The sequence below is a fragment of the Labeo rohita genome, chromosome 6, assembly GCF_022985175.1.
Source record: "Labeo rohita strain BAU-BD-2019 chromosome 6, IGBB_LRoh.1.0, whole genome shotgun sequence".
In the NCBI taxonomy this organism is placed as follows: Eukaryota; Metazoa; Chordata; class Actinopteri; order Cypriniformes; family Cyprinidae; genus Labeo; species Labeo rohita.
Window position 1 is genome coordinate 3,670,337 of NC_066874.1, and position 17,497 is coordinate 3,687,833.

General features: G+C 38.5%; 2 protein-coding genes across 7 annotated transcripts in view; one reads left to right on the top strand and one right to left on the bottom strand.

Moving 5' to 3' along the window:
* Positions 1 to 5,351: 5,351 nt before the first annotated feature.
* trim25l (tripartite motif containing 25, like) lies at positions 5,352 to 16,841 on the top strand. Of its 2 annotated transcripts, none has more exons than XM_051112866.1 (20): positions 5,352 to 6,085; positions 7,440 to 7,535; positions 8,186 to 8,419; positions 8,514 to 8,673; positions 8,771 to 8,836; positions 10,138 to 10,176; positions 10,275 to 10,313; positions 10,397 to 10,438; positions 10,544 to 10,606; positions 10,695 to 10,763; positions 10,845 to 10,910; positions 11,324 to 11,392; positions 11,521 to 11,580; positions 11,667 to 11,738; positions 11,832 to 11,891; positions 12,317 to 12,388; positions 12,585 to 12,602; positions 12,725 to 12,790; positions 14,768 to 14,833; positions 14,923 to 16,841. In XM_051112866.1, the coding sequence occupies exons 1-20, from the start codon at positions 5,432 to 5,434 to the stop codon at positions 15,495 to 15,497; spliced, it is 2,586 nt and encodes an 861-aa protein (XP_050968823.1). In that variant the 5' UTR covers positions 5,352 to 5,431; the 3' UTR covers positions 15,498 to 16,841. The 2 variants fall into 2 exon arrangements, with proteins under 2 accessions (XP_050968823.1, XP_050968824.1); XM_051112867.1 differs by having other exon boundaries at positions 10,848 to 10,910.
* Positions 16,842 to 17,221: 380 nt separating this feature from the next.
* The window catches only part of trak2 (trafficking protein, kinesin binding 2), a 26,132-nt gene continuing 25,856 nt past the window's right edge, over positions 17,222 to 17,497 (bottom strand). For all 5 annotated transcript variants that reach the window (XM_051112091.1, XM_051112090.1, XM_051112092.1 and 2 more), the window contains one exon: positions 17,222 to 17,497. This exon is cut by the window's right edge and continues 2,434 nt beyond it. The gene's annotated coding sequence lies outside the window, so the exon portion shown is untranslated.

Here is a 17,497-nt window from a genome sequence, read left to right on the forward strand (position 1 = left end):
GTTATCGGAGCAGACGGGCTATTTGAACTCAGACCTGTTGTGGCCTCCAGACACACCACTAATGAAAGCTGCTAGGAGGATATTTCTCCTCAACTAACACTCACACATGCAGCAGAGAGCATTTATCAGCATTCTCAAAAAAAATAGTGTGCAAAAACTGTACCCTCCGGGGTACAACAGTTTGTCACTCGGACAGTACCTACTTTCTTTACTCCTAGAGTGTTCATAATAGTACCATAAGAGTACATATTACTACTCTAAGAACTAATATGCACCCTTTAGGGGTAAAGAAGGTGCAAAGATGTCCTTCTGAAGAGACTGCACCAATGACAAGCTGTTGAACCCCTACAATTTTTGCATTTATTATAGGCTTGGAATGGCTTAAGGTGAATACCTATACCTTTAACAAGGTGAGATGCAGAATAATCCACAGCTTGTGTTTGTGAAGATTTCTAGTGAGCAGCAGGGTAACTGTCTTTTACAAGCAGTAAAAAAGCACACTTCATACGAGCTCCAGCTGCAATCCAGTCCAAGGTCAATTCATCATTTAAGAAGCTTCGCTGGCTTTTTGCCCAGGAGTCAATGACTGTGACCTTCTGCAGATGTCGAGGTGGATTGGCAGAGATCTGAAGATGATGAGGAACTCAATTAAAATGGTTCAATCAGCTTGTACATTTCAGAGTCTCCGACACGAAAGCGAGAAGGAACACCGGCCAGTTCTTGATATCTGAGGGGTGTTTTCATGTCAATACATTTTTGGAGCATGTTACAGTATGTAGCAATCAGCTGCGATGGTCACGGACGTGTTGATGATTGAACACAGATGAGAAGTTTTGGATTTACCACGCATGACCCAAACACCACACTCACACGAAGAAGAAACTTCTCAAAAACATCATGCGGATTCTAAGAAGTGATGGTTGCATTGCCAAAACATTTAGATTGCCTTGATTTCTACAGATGTACTGTAATAAACTCACTCAAAACACACACACCCATGACGCTGTTGTGAGTAAAGACATCTTTTAGAGGTTATGAAAGTCCCCGAAGGACGCGTCCGGCGTGATTTCATCAGCGTCAGTGAGCAGACGGACAAAAACAGAGTAAAATACGCTCACAGCGTCCCAAACACAAACACTGTGGGAATGAATGATCTCTGCGCAGAGACTATTGACTCTGTGACTGAACAGAGACATACGGGCTCATTAACATGTCTGATTATTTACTGATTCATTTGTTTTCTTTTTGTTCTGCGCCGTGTAGTTTGTTAAAAAGAGTAAATGGTTGGGATACATTTCCTAGCACTTATTAATAGCTTTGGAACTCCATTTAGACTTATTACAGGGCCGATCAGAAGCACTGCGCATCATTTATCATCACACACGTAAACACAAAGAGACTGTGTTTAGGCCTCGAAACTTCTGAAGCACAGTTCAAGAGAAGCAGAGTGAATTAGATTAGTTAATCAGAGCTACTTTTTCTCATTGTGCTGAATGCTTAATGCTTTACCTGAACTGACCTTATGGTTCATAACCAATAAATTAGTATATTAAACATATAGTAAATGTCATGTAAGAGATTCTGTGAAATCATGTTAAGTTTACAGATTTTTTTTTCTTTATAGAAATGTAGTTAAAAATAATAAAACAAAACTTTATTTAAAATGTATATAGGCCTATACATTTTATTTTTAAATGAAGTAAGCCTAGAAGCAGACTCAAGATAGATTTTTCTATAAAATTATTATATAATATTATAAACATCATAAGATTATTTTACTGTAAAATAAAAATACTATAATAGGAAAATTTCCAGTATTTCCTGGAAAATGTATTGCCTGTTTATGTCCACGTTATTCTTCAAAGCGGAAGTAAGCCTATGGGCGAGATGTCCGGTTCATAAGCCACAAATAACGAGAAGAAAAACAACGTGCAGTATTAGGTAAAAGTGGTTTGCACTACAACAGTGTGTTCATAATTAAGATAATACGTGAAAATAATATGCCAAGACACACCAGTTTGCAATACCAAGCAGTGAAACGATCTCTTTTGTACAGTTAAAAATAGCTGGACGCGGATGAGACCGGAAGCCACACCCATAACATTTACGAATGGCCACGCCCACTCTTTGTAATATTATTTTTATTAAATTTTCACGAAAGTTGGAAGTTAGATTTAATAATGCACTGCAAACAATAACAACCACAGCTGTAAAGGGGTTATTATAATACATATTTATTATTATGGCTTCTGTTATGGCCGCGCCCACTCTTTACGGGAAAAATAAGGCCGTAACTTTTTTACATTTTACACTGCCTTTCTTCTGTAGAAAAGAAACTCTGCCAAAATATGATTAATAGGTTACATGTGTAGTTCACTTAAGTCGTTAATAAATGTCTGATAGCCAGACGTTTATTTCATCACGTTGTTTGAAACACCTCACAGGCGTGACTTCTAATGATTCTAATTTTTTCTTTCTCAAATCAAACCTTTCCAAAACACACATTCTAGATTCCAATCGGAATTTCTAAGATAATTCGGAACCACTCTTGATTGGAATCAGATCCTGGATAAACTATAACCCCCTTTTCCAGTATTTATGTTGCTGTTTTTTGTCAAGCTTTGACAAGCGTCATATGAGCCAGTGATGCTGTCTCCACTCAGGTCCAGTAGGTGATGATTGATGTGGAAATGAAATCATTCGTGAGAGATTTCAAGCACGTTACAACTCACCCTGGTGAAAAAACCAGCATATGCTGGTAGGTATGTTTTGATGCGGGGATGCTGGTTAGGTAGGTTTTGATGCTGGTTTAAGCTGGTCCTTTGCTGGTTCATGCTGGTCCTTGACCAGCAACATGACCAGCAAAAACCAGCAAAGGACCAGCATAAACCAGCAAAGGACCAGCTTAAACCAGCATCAAAACCTACCTAACCAGCATTCCAGCATCAAAACATACCTACCAGCATATGCTGGTTTTTTCACCAGCGCAGTCATGAATGAAGAACTTCCCTCCACATTACCAGCTCAACACCGCCTTCTGCTGCCAACACCCTCACATAACAGTAATTCAACTACTGCCATTTTTATGACTAAAGTGTATGATTGATTGCTCATTCTAGGGCTAGACAGACACCAGTAAAAGACTGAACAGAATACTAAAGAGAGAAAAGAGTATGAAGGAGAAACAGATGAAGAACTAGGACAAATGGAGTGCTTGCATAGACTACATCTGAAACATTTAATAACATGAAATTGTGTGTGAGAGACTTTATTGCAGTTTATGAATAGTATTTGAACGGTTTTTATTTCTCACAGGGTATATATTGCACACAATTTCAACTTAAAAATCACAACAGTGATCATAAAGTGTTTATTTTTATAAATAAAAACATCTTAACAAAATCCTTTAGTGGGGTTGAGAATCCTTTATTTTTTTAACCATTTGAAAATGAACTAAGGCCTTATTCTGATGCTCTTTCTTGTCTTACATTTCTGCACACATCTCACCACCAGCCATTAAGCACAGCTTTATCGTTGATAGAACTGGGTAAGATAGTAAAACATTTCAATACAAGCACTTTATTCAAAGTGTATGCAATGTTATGGAGCACCTAGGGTATGGGGTTGCATTTGTGCTAAAAATGTGTCGACTGCTTTGTGCTTTGCACTATACATCAGTCTTTATCTGCAGTCATTGCCTACTTGTTCAGGTCAATTATAGTAAATTATAATTAGCAGGTAAGTATATGTTGACGTGCATGTTGTCTGTTGACCTCATCTTAATCTATTGTCTTTCCATCTTTTTCTCTGTCCTTTTTATTGTCGTCCTTATTGCCGTTTTATTCTGTTGTCCTTACTGTCGTTTTGTTCTGTTCAGTGTTAATTTCGTCAATGACTTTTTTTCACAGACAAAAACGAGATGATAACAAAACAAAAAAGACAAAAACTATCTGACATTTTTGGCAACGAATTCAGAACTAATATACTGTGTGGTTAGGAGGTTAGATGCACACATTTGAACTGTATCTTAGCCTATTGATCTATCCGGGAGGACATAAGCTACTTACAGTTGCTGCACATCTCATAAAATGTTCAAAAATGTTCAAAAATTCAACACAAAAATAAATTCAATTCTCTGAGCACAGACACCGAAGCAGCGCCTCTTACACAGCACATGAGTACTCGTTCATGTCTCATAAACAGAGAAATACACACAAAATGATGTTGAATTGTCTGTTTTGATGAGTATTCATTTAAACACACTTGGTTACTGTAGATTTAATGGACTAAAATCTTATGATATTTAGTCGACTAAAACTAGACTAAAACTAAATGCCATTTTAGTCAAACGTCTATGACTAAGACTAAATCAAAATTTGCTGTCAAAATGAACACTGGTTCTGTTGTCCTTAATGTCATCTAAGCCCTGACAGTACGGACGACAGTAACTACAACAGAACAAGATGACAGAATAAGACGACATTAAGGATGACAGAATAATATTACAAGTAAGGACAACATTAAAAACGACAGAGAAAAAGATGGCAGGACAACTGATTAAGATGTTGTCAAAGACAACAAACACATCAACATATACTGATTTACCCGAACAAGCAGGCATTGACTGTAGACAAAGACAAATGTACAGCACAAACCAGCATTTTTGGCACAAATGGAACCCCATACTAGTGGACATGGTAATGGAAAAAATGTGTGCAAAGTGTTGAATTCCCCATAGAAATTTTGCATTCGCTCACAAAAACTAAAATATAACTTTTCTCCCACTCCAAGTTCCTAGTCTGAACGCAAAGCACAGTATAATTTTTTACCTCCATCTCATTTTTTACCATCAACATTTTACCAGGGGCTACGTCAAACCTTTGATGTGCAAAATATCCACTAATTCTGCAGGAAAAGTCCTGCCTACTTTTATAACTGGCTAGACTTATGTTAACCAGGTGAAATCTGTCGCATAGATTTTTTCCCCCAGACTTGAGGATGGGCATTTCTTGTTCGCTTTGACCTGCCAAAAACCACCCACATCACCTTTTTACTTTCACAACTGCATAACAACACCCTGGCAACCACCTGTAACAGTCTAGTGTTATGGCACCAAATATTGCACATGCAAACAGCACTTGGATTTTCCTCAGAATATATATTATGTGCATTGCACTTTTTTTCACCTGATTCCTTCATTTACTTCCTACACATGTAGTACAATGTGCAAATGAAGAGGAATGCATACACAGGCCTGAATTTCTCCCCAAACCTGCTCAGTGAGTGTCTCACCCTCATCCAGTCAGACCGGAGAGACTGACAGACACACACTCACAGCTGGAGCACTGACACTGACTCTGTCCCAGGTGTGTGTGGAGCAGATTAGGCTTAACTTTATTTAATTACTGCATTCTCAATTTATATCCTCAGGATGAGTGCTCGTCTATGGACGGAGGAGCAGTTCAACTGCCCCGTCTGTCTGGATCTTCCCACTGACCCGGTGACCATCCCGTGCGGCCACAGTTACTGCATGGCCTGTATCGCAGATTACTGGGACAATGAAGGCAAGAAAAACGGCACCTACAGCTGCCCGGAATGCCGGCAGACTTTCAACCCTCGTCCCGCTCTCTGTCGGAACACCATGCTGGCCGAAGCCGTGGAGCAGCTCCGCCGCGGGACCCTGAACTCCGCCGGGCGAGAGTCCATCAAGAGCGCCCGGCATGCGGCGTCTTCCGCGTCTGAGCGTGCGCGCACACGGAGCAAAGGGGCTTCCAAAAAGCTGCCAGGTTCGGCGGTGCCCTGCGACCGCTGCACGGAGCCCAAAGCGGCCGTGAAGACGTGTTTGGTGTGCATGGCATCGTTCTGTGAGACTCACCTGAAGCCTCATAACATGCAAGAAAAGCTGAGGAGCCACGAGCTGATCGCGCCCACCAGTGACCTGAGTCAGAAGATCTGCCCCGAGCACAAGTACCTGCAGGAGTTCTTCTGCCGCTCCTGTCAGATGTACGTGTGCTGGCTGTGCACCAGTAACCAGCACAAGGGCCACGAAAGTGTGTCCACACAGGCAGAGAGGAACGAGAAGCAGGTGGGAACCACATCAAACATCTTCTCAAATACAGTCACATCCAAAAAATAAGAACTTCATACGAGTACATCGTAAAACCAGCTTCCAAACCTTGTTTTTGCCTTACCGTATTTCACTATGCTAATCTTACAGTAATTAATAGGTTTTGCACTTCATGGTTTGGTCAGTTACCCGGATGCGTGGCCATATCGGCAATACTCGGATGTAAACAACAGCATTGATTGCATGGTTAATGTACTACTGAATAGTTGTTCAGCTAATTTATGTTGTCTAAACAGAAAAAATGTGTGGCAGCTGTTAAATCATATAGAGATGGACTTAGAACGCAGGAAAGGGGGAAAAGTTAAAAGGTGGTAAAGATACGTACAAATTAAGATATTAGCCTAATATTTCACTTACCTGCTGGAAATGATAAGAACAAACATGAATGCTGTCAAGATTCTTGGCCTGGAAATCCTGGTTCAATTTGGCCAACCACTAACACATTTTGTTTCTGTTTTTTGCACTCTTTCTTCTTGATTTGTTATATTAGTCCAAATTCCCGTCTGACCGATTAGTACAGCACCAATTGGCCATTTTCAGCAGCAATAATCAGTAAAACTTTGCGAGTTCTATTCAGTTCAGTGTCATTATTTACGTGCTGCCAATGTGGACGATTGATGAAAACACTATTTGTATTTGAGCTGTGGGGACGGATTTCCCAGGGATCTGCATACTTGCATGTTTACGTCATATCCATAATAAAGGAAAGGAAGGAAGTCAGGCTACTACTAAAGCCAAAACACCTGAACCTACAATAAAAAGAGTTTGCAAGCAAAAAAGGAAAACGACAGTACTTGTAATAAAACACGAATCAACATAGTTTGCATTGCAATACATTTGCTGTGCATTGACTAGGTTCACAAAATAATGTTTATGCTGGTGGTAACAATGCCAAAAAATATATAGTGCAGCTTTAAACATGGTACATTTTAGTATTTAGGGATATGAACAAACTATGAATTACTATTGTATTATTATGAAATTTTGGCTTTTCTTATTAAAGCAAATTTCAAAAAGGTGCACTAATGCTTAGCTTCTAACTTTTTCATAACAATTGCTTTGAGGAATCTTTATTTTACATCTGCCATAACGTCAGTGAGCATGGAAAATGATCCCATGCGCAAGGCAGTGACATCATTCACAAAAATGCTCTATCACTGTCACTGTTTGAAGAACATGACTCACCTTTAGCTTCTGAATGACGTTAATGTGTCGATGTGGATTAGTATTGATGAACTAGTCTTGTTCCACTTACACTCATTCCAGTCCACATTCCAGTCTATTCTGAACACTTGTTTGTTTTTTGCATTAGAAAGAGCTGGGTGCAGTTCTGTCTGAGAACAATCAGAGACTCCAAGAGAGAGAGAGAGAACTGAAAGACATGAAGAAAATCTTAGACACACTAACGGTAAATATTCATGACATCCAAACAACAAAACAATTACAGGTACATAGAGGCATATTCTGTTGGTTTTATGAGTTGCATCTCACACAGTAATGATCTTTAAAAGAAAAGTTCACTAAAACAATGAAAATTATTTACTCATCATATTCACAAACCCATAAGACTTTTAATCTTTAAAACACAAATTAAGATTCTGTTTCATTCTGTTCCTCTAATGAAAGTCCAGATAACCAAAACTGAAAAGATCCAAAAAGGTCATAAAGGTGTCGTAAAATGAATGCATATTACTTTAAGATTTCAGAAGGGATATGACTGCTTTACATGATGAACATATTTCATTTAGCCTTTTATTTGCATCTAAATAAAGCTTGAATACGCATGCATGAGAACCAATGACACACACAAGTGTTCATATGCAAATAAAAGCCTGAAATAAGTCTGTTCATCACATTAAACTACTCAATTCATATTGATTATTTTTACAATGCTTACATGACCTTTTTGGATCTGCTGCTAAGTTTTGGTTATCTGGATTTTCAGTGGATGTCTTATGGGTTTGGAATGGCATAAGGGTGAGTAAATTATGACATTTATTGATGTCTGAACTATCCCTGTAAAGTCTGAGCATCCTCACTGTTTGTGTGTGTGTGTAGAGGTCCTCAGAAACAGTGCAAGACGAGGCGGACACGGTCCTGTCTGAGCTCCAGGAGTCAGTGCAACGGATGCTGGAGATGCTCCAGGACGTGATGGTCTCCACTGCGCAGGAGAAGCTCAACGAGGCTCAGGATGTGGTGACCAAACTGGAGGCTGAAGTCAAACAGCTAAAGAAGAAAGATGGAGAACTGAAAGAGATCATCAACTGCCAAGACAATATCTACTTCCTGAAGGTCAGAGGATGATTTCATCAGTGTTGGTGATGTGAGGTTTACAAAACTGAGAGCTAATGTCACAGAGAGCGCATGAATAATCTTTTCTCCACAGACGTATCATTCTCTGTGCTGTCCGCTGGAGGGGGGAGATCTGGGAGCTGTGACTGTGAACCCTGAAGCCACATTTGATCCTGTCAGGAGCGTCGTTGTCCAGCTCAGGGAGAAAGTGGAGGAGATGTGTGACCAGGAGCTGGACAAGATCAACAAGACAGGTACAAACACACACACACAAACACATCTCACAATAACACACTGAACTGCTGTCTGGTACAGGGTCACTGGAGGGTCATTTACTGTGTCTCTCTTCAGTGCACAACACTACAGTGTTTACAGTGGCAGACCGCAACGGACAGAAAACAGGAGGCATAATGAAACGTAAGTCAATAATGCATTTGGTGACAAATTAATGTTTTATACACAATATTGCCAGCAACAATGTAATTGACAACAGAGAACAAACAAAATGATGCCAAAAAGAATTTATAAAAATGACCCTGTTTAAAAGTTTGCATATGCTTGATTCTTAATACTGTGTTGTTACCTAAATGATCTACAGTTGTGTTTTTTTTTGTTAGTGATAGTTGTTCATAAATCCCTTGTTTGAACAGTTAAACTGTCTGCTGTTCTTCAGAAAAATCATTCAGGTCCCACTTTAGTTTTTCAGCTTTTTTGTGTATTTGAACCCTTTCCAACACTGACTATATGATTTTGAGAACCATCTTTTCACACTGAGGACAACTGAGGGACTCATATGCAACTATTACAGAAGGTTAAAACACTCACTGATGCTCCAGAAGGAAATACGATGCAATAAGAGTCGGGGGGTGAAAACTTTTGGAATTTGAAGATCAGGGTACATTTCACTTATTTTGTCTTGTGAAAAACATGTAAGTAGCTTCTGTAGCTTCTGAAGGGCAGTACTAAATGAAAAAAATAGTGTCCACATCTTCATTCTGTTCAAAAAGTTTTCACCCCCCGGCTCTTAATGCATTGTGTTTCTTTCTGTAGCATCAGTGAGCGTTTGAACATTCTGTAATATTTGCATATGAGTCCCTCAGTTGTCCTCAGTGCGAGAAGATGAATTTCAAAATCATACAGTCATTGCTGGAGAGGGTTCAAATACACAAAAATGCTGAAAAACAAAAAAATTTGTGGGACCTGAAGGATTTTTCTGAAGAACAGCAGGCAGTTTAACTGTTCAGGACGAACAAGGGACTCATGAACAACTATCACTAAACACAAAAACACAGCTGTGGATCATTCAGATAACAAAAGTATTAAAAATCAAGCATATGTAAACTTTTGAATGGGGTCATTTTTATAAATTCAACTATTATTTTCTCTTGTAGACTAGATGTAAATGTCTTTTATGTGAAATATCTTATTCAGGTCAGTAGTAAATAAAAAAAATAACGTGCATTTTGTATGATCCCTCTTATTTTGGTAAAATAATTAACATTTTGCAGATTCTTCAAGGTTTATGTAAACTTTTGACTTCAACTGTATATGTATAGTTTATATTTGAAAAACAAATAAAATTAATATAATTAATATGATCAAAACAGTGGTTGGTTAAGTCCTTTTTTCTTTTATAGGATTTTATTGAAGTTTCATCTGTCATTTGTCTGTCTTTAAATTTGGTAGTCTCAGCTTTCAATTCTGTTTTTGCATTACAGTGTTTTCTGGAAAAGGAACCAGAGGCACTCGTGCACAAGGTATTAAAACAACAAATAAAGCTAGTTTATTGTTTTTTTCTCTATTTTTTTTTGTCTTCGTTTCTAATATATGTTTAATATTTGTATAATATTTTTAGGACCCCCACCATTGCCTTCAGTAAGCACACGAGGATCTGGTAAGTTCATTATTTTATTTTATTTTATTTTATTTTTAATCAAGTCAAATATCAGTTGTGCAGTAAGTGCTTTTTTTCTTCAGTGAACACCCGTACACAGGCTGTCAGAAACAGTGAGCCAAGAGGTGAGTCTAGTGGTCTGATTTTACCTTTTAAATGTGTTTTTAGAATAAGTTTGTGTGACTATATGTGGTCTAAATAGTTTTTAGAACAACATTTGTTTGTATCAGTTAACAGAGGTGTTACAAGCTCCCCAAGACCAGCCAGATCACCGAGAGAGGAGAGCAATGACAGTAAGACACACGTCTCACACACTTTTACTCATGCAGGTCTATAATCATCTGTAGTTTGTCATTCATAGTTTAATTTCTCACTCTGCAGCGGACAGAAGTCGCAGTTCATTGAGACCAAGAGAAACCCAAAGAAGAGAGGAAAGAGAAAACAATGATGGTGAGAATGAGACATATTCATAAACATAAAGACAAGCATCTGTCCAGTGTAGTTTTGCTCATTGTTTGTGTGATGTCTCAGCAGACACCTGGAGTTTAAGTTCAGTGAGATCAAGAGGGAGACCGAGAGGAGAAGACAGAGATCAGGGTGAGTTTTAATGGGTGAAAGATGTCCAGGTCATATCCTATATTCAAAAAACAAAAAAAAGGAAAATAAAATATATTTACACTAAGTAAATGAAGCCTACTTTCATAAGCATAAAGATTATTTTGTATCATATACTTTTTATGAAGATCAAACACTTTTTTGGTCTAATTATCATTCATGAAAGATCTCATGAGAATCTCATGAAAATGTCAATGCAAAAAAAAAAAATCTTATTTAAATTTTCATCTTCTTTTACATTTTCTTTAAGCAAAATGATTTTTTTTATTCTGGGGTGAAATATGACTCAGACATATCCTGACATTCACCCTGCTTTTAATAATTTTGTTGTTGTTATTCAGTTTTATGTGTTTCATTAATGTTATAGTAGTCATGATTCTGTCATCTGTGCACAGAAATAGAAAATCAGACCTCACAAAGACGTCAAAGCACACAGAGCAGAAGCACACGTGATGAAGAACAAGGTGAGACGACACATACATACGCATAGTGTCACGTAGGTTTAAATGAAACATTTTTAGTGAGTTTTATATATTTACATTGCATAAAACAACCACATAGTTTTTAAAGCTGTTTTACGTTTAACTGTCAGCGGACCGCTGGAGTTTGAGTTCAATCAGACCGAGACTGAGGAGAGAAGACAGAGAACAAGGTGACATGTGATTCTTGTCTGATTACTGACATTTAACACAGACTCCTTTAAGAATTGCATCATGTGTCCGTTTTCTCTCCTGACAGTCAATGGAGAAGCTCAGAGTCCCTCGCAGCAAAGATCAAATGCTGTGGACAGACAGCAGCCGGCCAGACAATGTGAGTGACAACAGGCCAACATATACCACAATCAAATCAAGATGTTGTGCTTTTAATCCTATTTATACATTTCCTCATTCTGTTCTTCATCAGCGGACAGATGGAGTCTGAGCTCTCTCTTACCCAGAAACCGGAAGAAGAGACAGGACACAGGTGAGTGCAAGAATACACACAGTCTAAATGAAGACATATGATAGGCTTCTGTTGCTTTTATGTGCAGCTAACTAACTTTTGGGGACAAATGTGTTTCTGAAATATACTCACATTAACCATGAACACAAAGAAACCAAGCTTAGGCTTGTTAGGTAATCTTTACTAGTCATTCTGGTTTGTCTAGCATCCAGATAAACGCCTGTGTTTCCGGCTCCTGTGAACTGTGGTCAAAGAATATCTATCAAGTAGCTCAAAATGTCCTCTTATTTTTGTCTGCATTTGTTGCGACTTCAAACGTGTTCAGCAACACCGAGCTAAATATGTCCAATCATTTGAAATAAAAATTCTTTGTCATCAGTCATCATTATATCATCAAAGTATTTCATGAAACATAATGTCGTGTGTCGCATTTCAACTACTCACAGTGAAAGAGGCCACACCCACTATTCAGGAGGCGGGGTCAGTGAGACCTCGTAGCCTCTCCCGTGCCAGCGCCTGTAAGTCACTCACTGAATTATTTGAAGTTATACATTACTTTTTATATAAAATATAAAAAAAAACATTAAAAACATTTTTTTTAAATACTTCCGACCCACACGTGTACGTTTGTCATATTAGCTGTAAAAACAGAAAATCATTGTAATTATGTTAATAAATATCTAATGTTGACTGTTTTTTCTGTTCTCTCTGTAGGGGGAGAGCCAACAGAAGGTAATATTAGCGTTTTTGTTTGTTTGTAGCTTTACACCTAGTTAAAATGTAGTAAAATTGATTACATGTAGGGGAACAACTCATCACTGTTTTATTCTGTTTTTGCCTTTCTCTCTGTACAGTGAATCCTGGGCTGTTCCTGGACTCTCCTACTGACAGTCCCCTCGTCAATCCTGCTTTTCCCACATGTCAGTATTTACAGCGTTTTATACACACATCATGTTATGACAGATGAATGGAGGGATGGGTGGATGGAAGTATGGAAGCATGGATGGGTGCATAGATTGATAGATATGTGGATGGATTGATGGATGGATAGATGGTTGAGTGAATGGATGGATGCATGGATGGTTGGCGGATGGATGTAAGGATGGGTGGATGGAAGCATGGATGGATACATGGAAGGGTGGATGAATGGGCAGATGTATGGATACATGGATGGATGAATGGGTGGGTGGATGGATGGATGAATAGATAAATACATGGATGAACAGGTGGATGGATGGATACATGGATGGTTGGTGGAGGAAAGCAAGGATGGCTGGATGGATGGATGGATACATGGGTGGATAGAAGGTGGATACATGGGTAGAAGGATAGAAGGATATGTGGATGGGTGGATGAATGGGTGGATGGAAAGATATGTGGATGGGTGGATGGATAAATACGTGGATGGGTGGATGGATAGATGAATGAGTGTATGGTTGAATACGTGGATGGATGGTTGAGGGAGTGAATGGATGCATGCATGTATGGATGGTTGATGGAAGGATGCAAGGGTGGGTGGATGGAAGCATGGATGGATACATGGGTGGATAGAAGGATATGTGGATGGGGGATGAATGGCTGAATGGTTGGATGGATGGATGCGTAGATGGATGGATACATACATGGATGGATGGACACATGGATGGGTGGATGGATGATACGTGGATGAATGGATGGATTTATGGAGGGATGGATGGATGGTTGAGTGAGTGGATGGATGCAGGAATAGGTGTATGGATGATTGGTGGAAGGATGCAAGGATGGGTGGATGGAAGCATGGATGGATACATGGATGGGTGGATGAATGGGCGGATGGATAAATACATGAATGGGTGGGTGGATGGATGGAAACATGGATAGGTGGATAGATAGATGAATGGGTGTATGGATGAATACGTGGATGGTGGAGTGAGTGGATGGATGCATGCATGTATGGATGGTTGGTGGAAGGATGCAAGGATGGGTGGATGGAAGCATGGATGAATAGAAGGATATGTGGATAGGGATGAATGCCTGAATGTTTGGATGGATGGATGCATAGATGGATGGATGGGTGGATGTATGGGTGGATGGATGGATACGTGGATGAATGGATGGATGCATGGATGGGTGGATGGATAGTTGGTGGAAGGATGCAAGGATGGGTGGATGGAAGCATAGATGGATACATGGATGGCTGGGCGGATGGGTGGATAGAAAGATACGTGGATGGGTTGATGAATGGGTGGATGGATAAATACATGGATGGGTGGATGGATAGATGAATGAGTGTATGGATGAATACGTGGATGGATGGTTGAGTGAGTGGATGGATGCATGCATGTATGGATGGTTGATGGAAGGATGCAAGGGTGGGTGGATGGATGGATGGATGGATACATGGGTGGATAGAAGGATATGTGAATGGGTGGATGAATAGCTGAATGGTTGGATGGATGGATACATACATGGATGGGCGGATGAATGGGTGGATGGATGGATACATGGGTGGATAGATGGATACATGGATGCCTGGATGGATGGATGGATATATGGGTGAATAGAAGGATATGTGGATGGGTGGATGAATGGCTGAATGGTTGGATGGATGGATGGATGGATACATACATAGATGGGTGGATGGATGGTTGGATGGATGGATGAATACACATATGGATGGGTGGATGGATGCATGAAAGGGTGGATGGATGGATGGATGGATGGTTATTGATGGATAGTTATAAAGACAGACAGATTATCTCTAATGAAATTATAATAAACATATACATCAGTGCCGCTTTAAAGTCTTATTAAATGTGTCCAGTTCATTTATCATAACAGCATTTTTTTTAATATGTAAATTTTCACATTTCCCTACAGCCTGTTGCTTTTGTCTAATTCTTTGTTTTTTTTTATAGTGAGAGAAATTAATATTGACAGTATTCAGGCCCCAGAGCCCAGAAGCAGAGACGAGTTCCTGGAGTGTGAGTTTAACCCATCATTTATTGTTCTTTTCATTCTGTTTTAAGCTCACTTTCTCATCTTGTTCTTTTTCTCTCTATTTCTCCATTAGATGCTTGTGATTTGACCCTAGATCCAAACACAGCCCATCGGCGTCTGGTCCTGTCTGATGGAAACACCGTAGCCACCCTTCAGCAGACGTCTCAGCCGTACCCCGACCTCCCTCAGCGCTTCGACGGCTGGACGCAGGTGCTTTGTCTCCAGCCCCTCTCCTCTGACCGCTGCTACTGGGAGGTGGAATGGAGGGGGCGTGGCTCCTCTCTAGGTGTGGTCAGTAGTTCCATGTCCCGCAAAGGCGCGGATTCAGGGGCGGGGCTTGGGTATAACAGCCAATCGTGGAGCTTGGAGCTGTCAGACATGTGCTGCGCAGCCATGCACGCCAATCAGAAGATGGAGATCCCTGTGATCTACAGTCCTCGTGTCGGGGTGTTTCTGGACAGGACTGCAGGGACTCTGACGTTCTATACCGTGGATGATGAGTTGGTTCCTCTCCACACGTTTCAAGGGTCATTTCCATCGTCGCTGTATGCGGCGTTCGGGGTGGGCTGTGGGGTCGGTGTGGGGCTGGATTTTGCCATGGGACAGTTCAGCTCCACGTCAGACAGCATTAAAATCTGTCCCTTGTGAACTGAGTGAATCTCACAAAAGACATATGCAGATCATTTGTGACCCTGGACCATAAAAACAATAGCACGGGTATATTTGTAGCAATAGCCAGAAATACACTGTATGGGTCAAAATTATACATTTTTCTTTTACGCCAAAAATCATTAGGAAATTAAGTAAAGATCATGTTCCATGAAGATATTTTGTAAATTTCCTACCGTAAATATATCACAATTAAATTTTTGATTAGTAATATGCATTGCTAGGAACTTCATTTGGACAACTTTAAAGGTGATTTTCTCAAAATGTTGATATTTTGCACCCTCAGATTCCAGATTTGTCAATGGAAATCTTATTTATTCAGCTTTCAAATGATGTATAAATCTCAATTTCAAATTTAAAAAAATTGACCCTTATGACTGGTTTTGTGGTCCAGGGTCACAAATGTCAACCAAAAATCCAAAGAGGAAAAAATAAAGTATATTTTACATAAAAAAATGAAGCCTATTGGTAAGACCAAAAATAGTTGTCATAAAAATTCATCACTTTTCTCCTCCAAAATAAATAATAATTACCATAATGTTTCTAGTCAAATTTTTGTACAATTATACAATTTTAAGTTTCATTTCTGCAATACAGCCATGTTAATCATTCTGTCTAGACATTTTTTTTAAACCTGCAAAAATAAAATATGTAAAATATTTTATTCATATAACAGTAACAAATTATATATATTTTTTTTAAATTATAGTATTGAGAAGTGTGCTGTAATTATGCTTAATTGTCATAAAAATGCATTAAATCTGATAATTAATTTTATATTTCTGAAAAATATGTGTGTGTGTATATATGAAGAGTTTAGATGCAAAACCAGCTAAGTCCATCTGACATCTTTCTTTAAAAAATGCATTTTTACCAGGCTCAGATGTATAGGTTTCTATGTAAGTACCAGTACGTTTGATTGGGCTAAGGCTGGTATTTTAGGGAGTTTGAAGGAAAATTATTTGATGGACGCATAATGTGTGTCGAGAGCATTCACTCAGTATCATTATCTCATTTTGACCGAGATGGCTTTTAGCTGGTTTTGCATCTGAACTCTTCATATATATATATATATATATATATATATATATATATATACACATATTTTTCCCACCTTTTTTGGGATCAGGATTGTATGGTTATGGCAAAAAAAAAATTAAGATAATTAATATGTAATTATTAAAATGAAATTATATTATACATAAAAATAATTGCGCTAATAGGCTTCATTTTTCAATTAAAATTCAGCATATTTTCACTTTCTTAGCTTATAGCTCAATATTTGTATTTCTCATTATGCAAATATGATTTTAATTTTGGCAGTACAGCAAGACATTTTTTTTAAATATGCAAAAACAAAATCTTATTCATTGTAATAAGAATTATAATGAAATGTCACAATACAACTTTAAAAAATGGCTCTAATTCTGAAGCTATGTTAAATGTAAATTATTTTAAATATAATTTATTTTTCTTTTAGACATGTTTATTCTCCTTTTAAGAACTGTATGGTTATGGCAAATTATTAATATTAATTAAAAAAAAAAATTATTAATGTAAAGCTATATGCATAACGGAAAATAATTGTGCTGTCACTATAAAAGCCCAAAAATGTTCGTTTGAATAAAAACTTGAAAAAAAAGCACATTTTTAGCTCCTGTGTATATAAAACTCCTCAGAATGAAATTCCACAGACACGAAAGTTGAATTTGTTTGTTTTATTATAAAAAAACCCCAACATAACGATACCGATACAGGGTTCTGACAGCCAAACACAGGAAAACACACCAAGGCTGTGGTTACTATGTCAACAGCACAAAAGAAATCACCTGGTGCTTGATGTCACAACTTGTGGCATCATCTTCAAGCATTGACCTTTGATCTCAATGGAAGCGAGAGCTTGATGACATCAACAGCAGGATGTAAATAAGGACACTTTGATACAGAAATCAAATCATGCGTTTAGTAGCATACACTTC

Excerpts from the sequence above, each read along its gene's own strand:
- trim25l (XM_051112866.1), top strand. The coding sequence starts at position 5,432 with ATGAGTGCTCGTCTATGGACGGAGGAGCAGTTCAACTGCCCCGTCTGT. Across the intron at positions 8,420-8,513 it reads ACAATATCTACTTCCTGAAG|ACGTATCATTCTCTGTGCTG; the intron begins GTCAGAGGATGA and ends TTTTCTCCACAG. Across the intron at positions 10,911-11,323 it reads AGGAGAAGACAGAGATCAGG|AAATAGAAAATCAGACCTCA; the intron begins GTGAGTTTTAAT and ends ATCTGTGCACAG.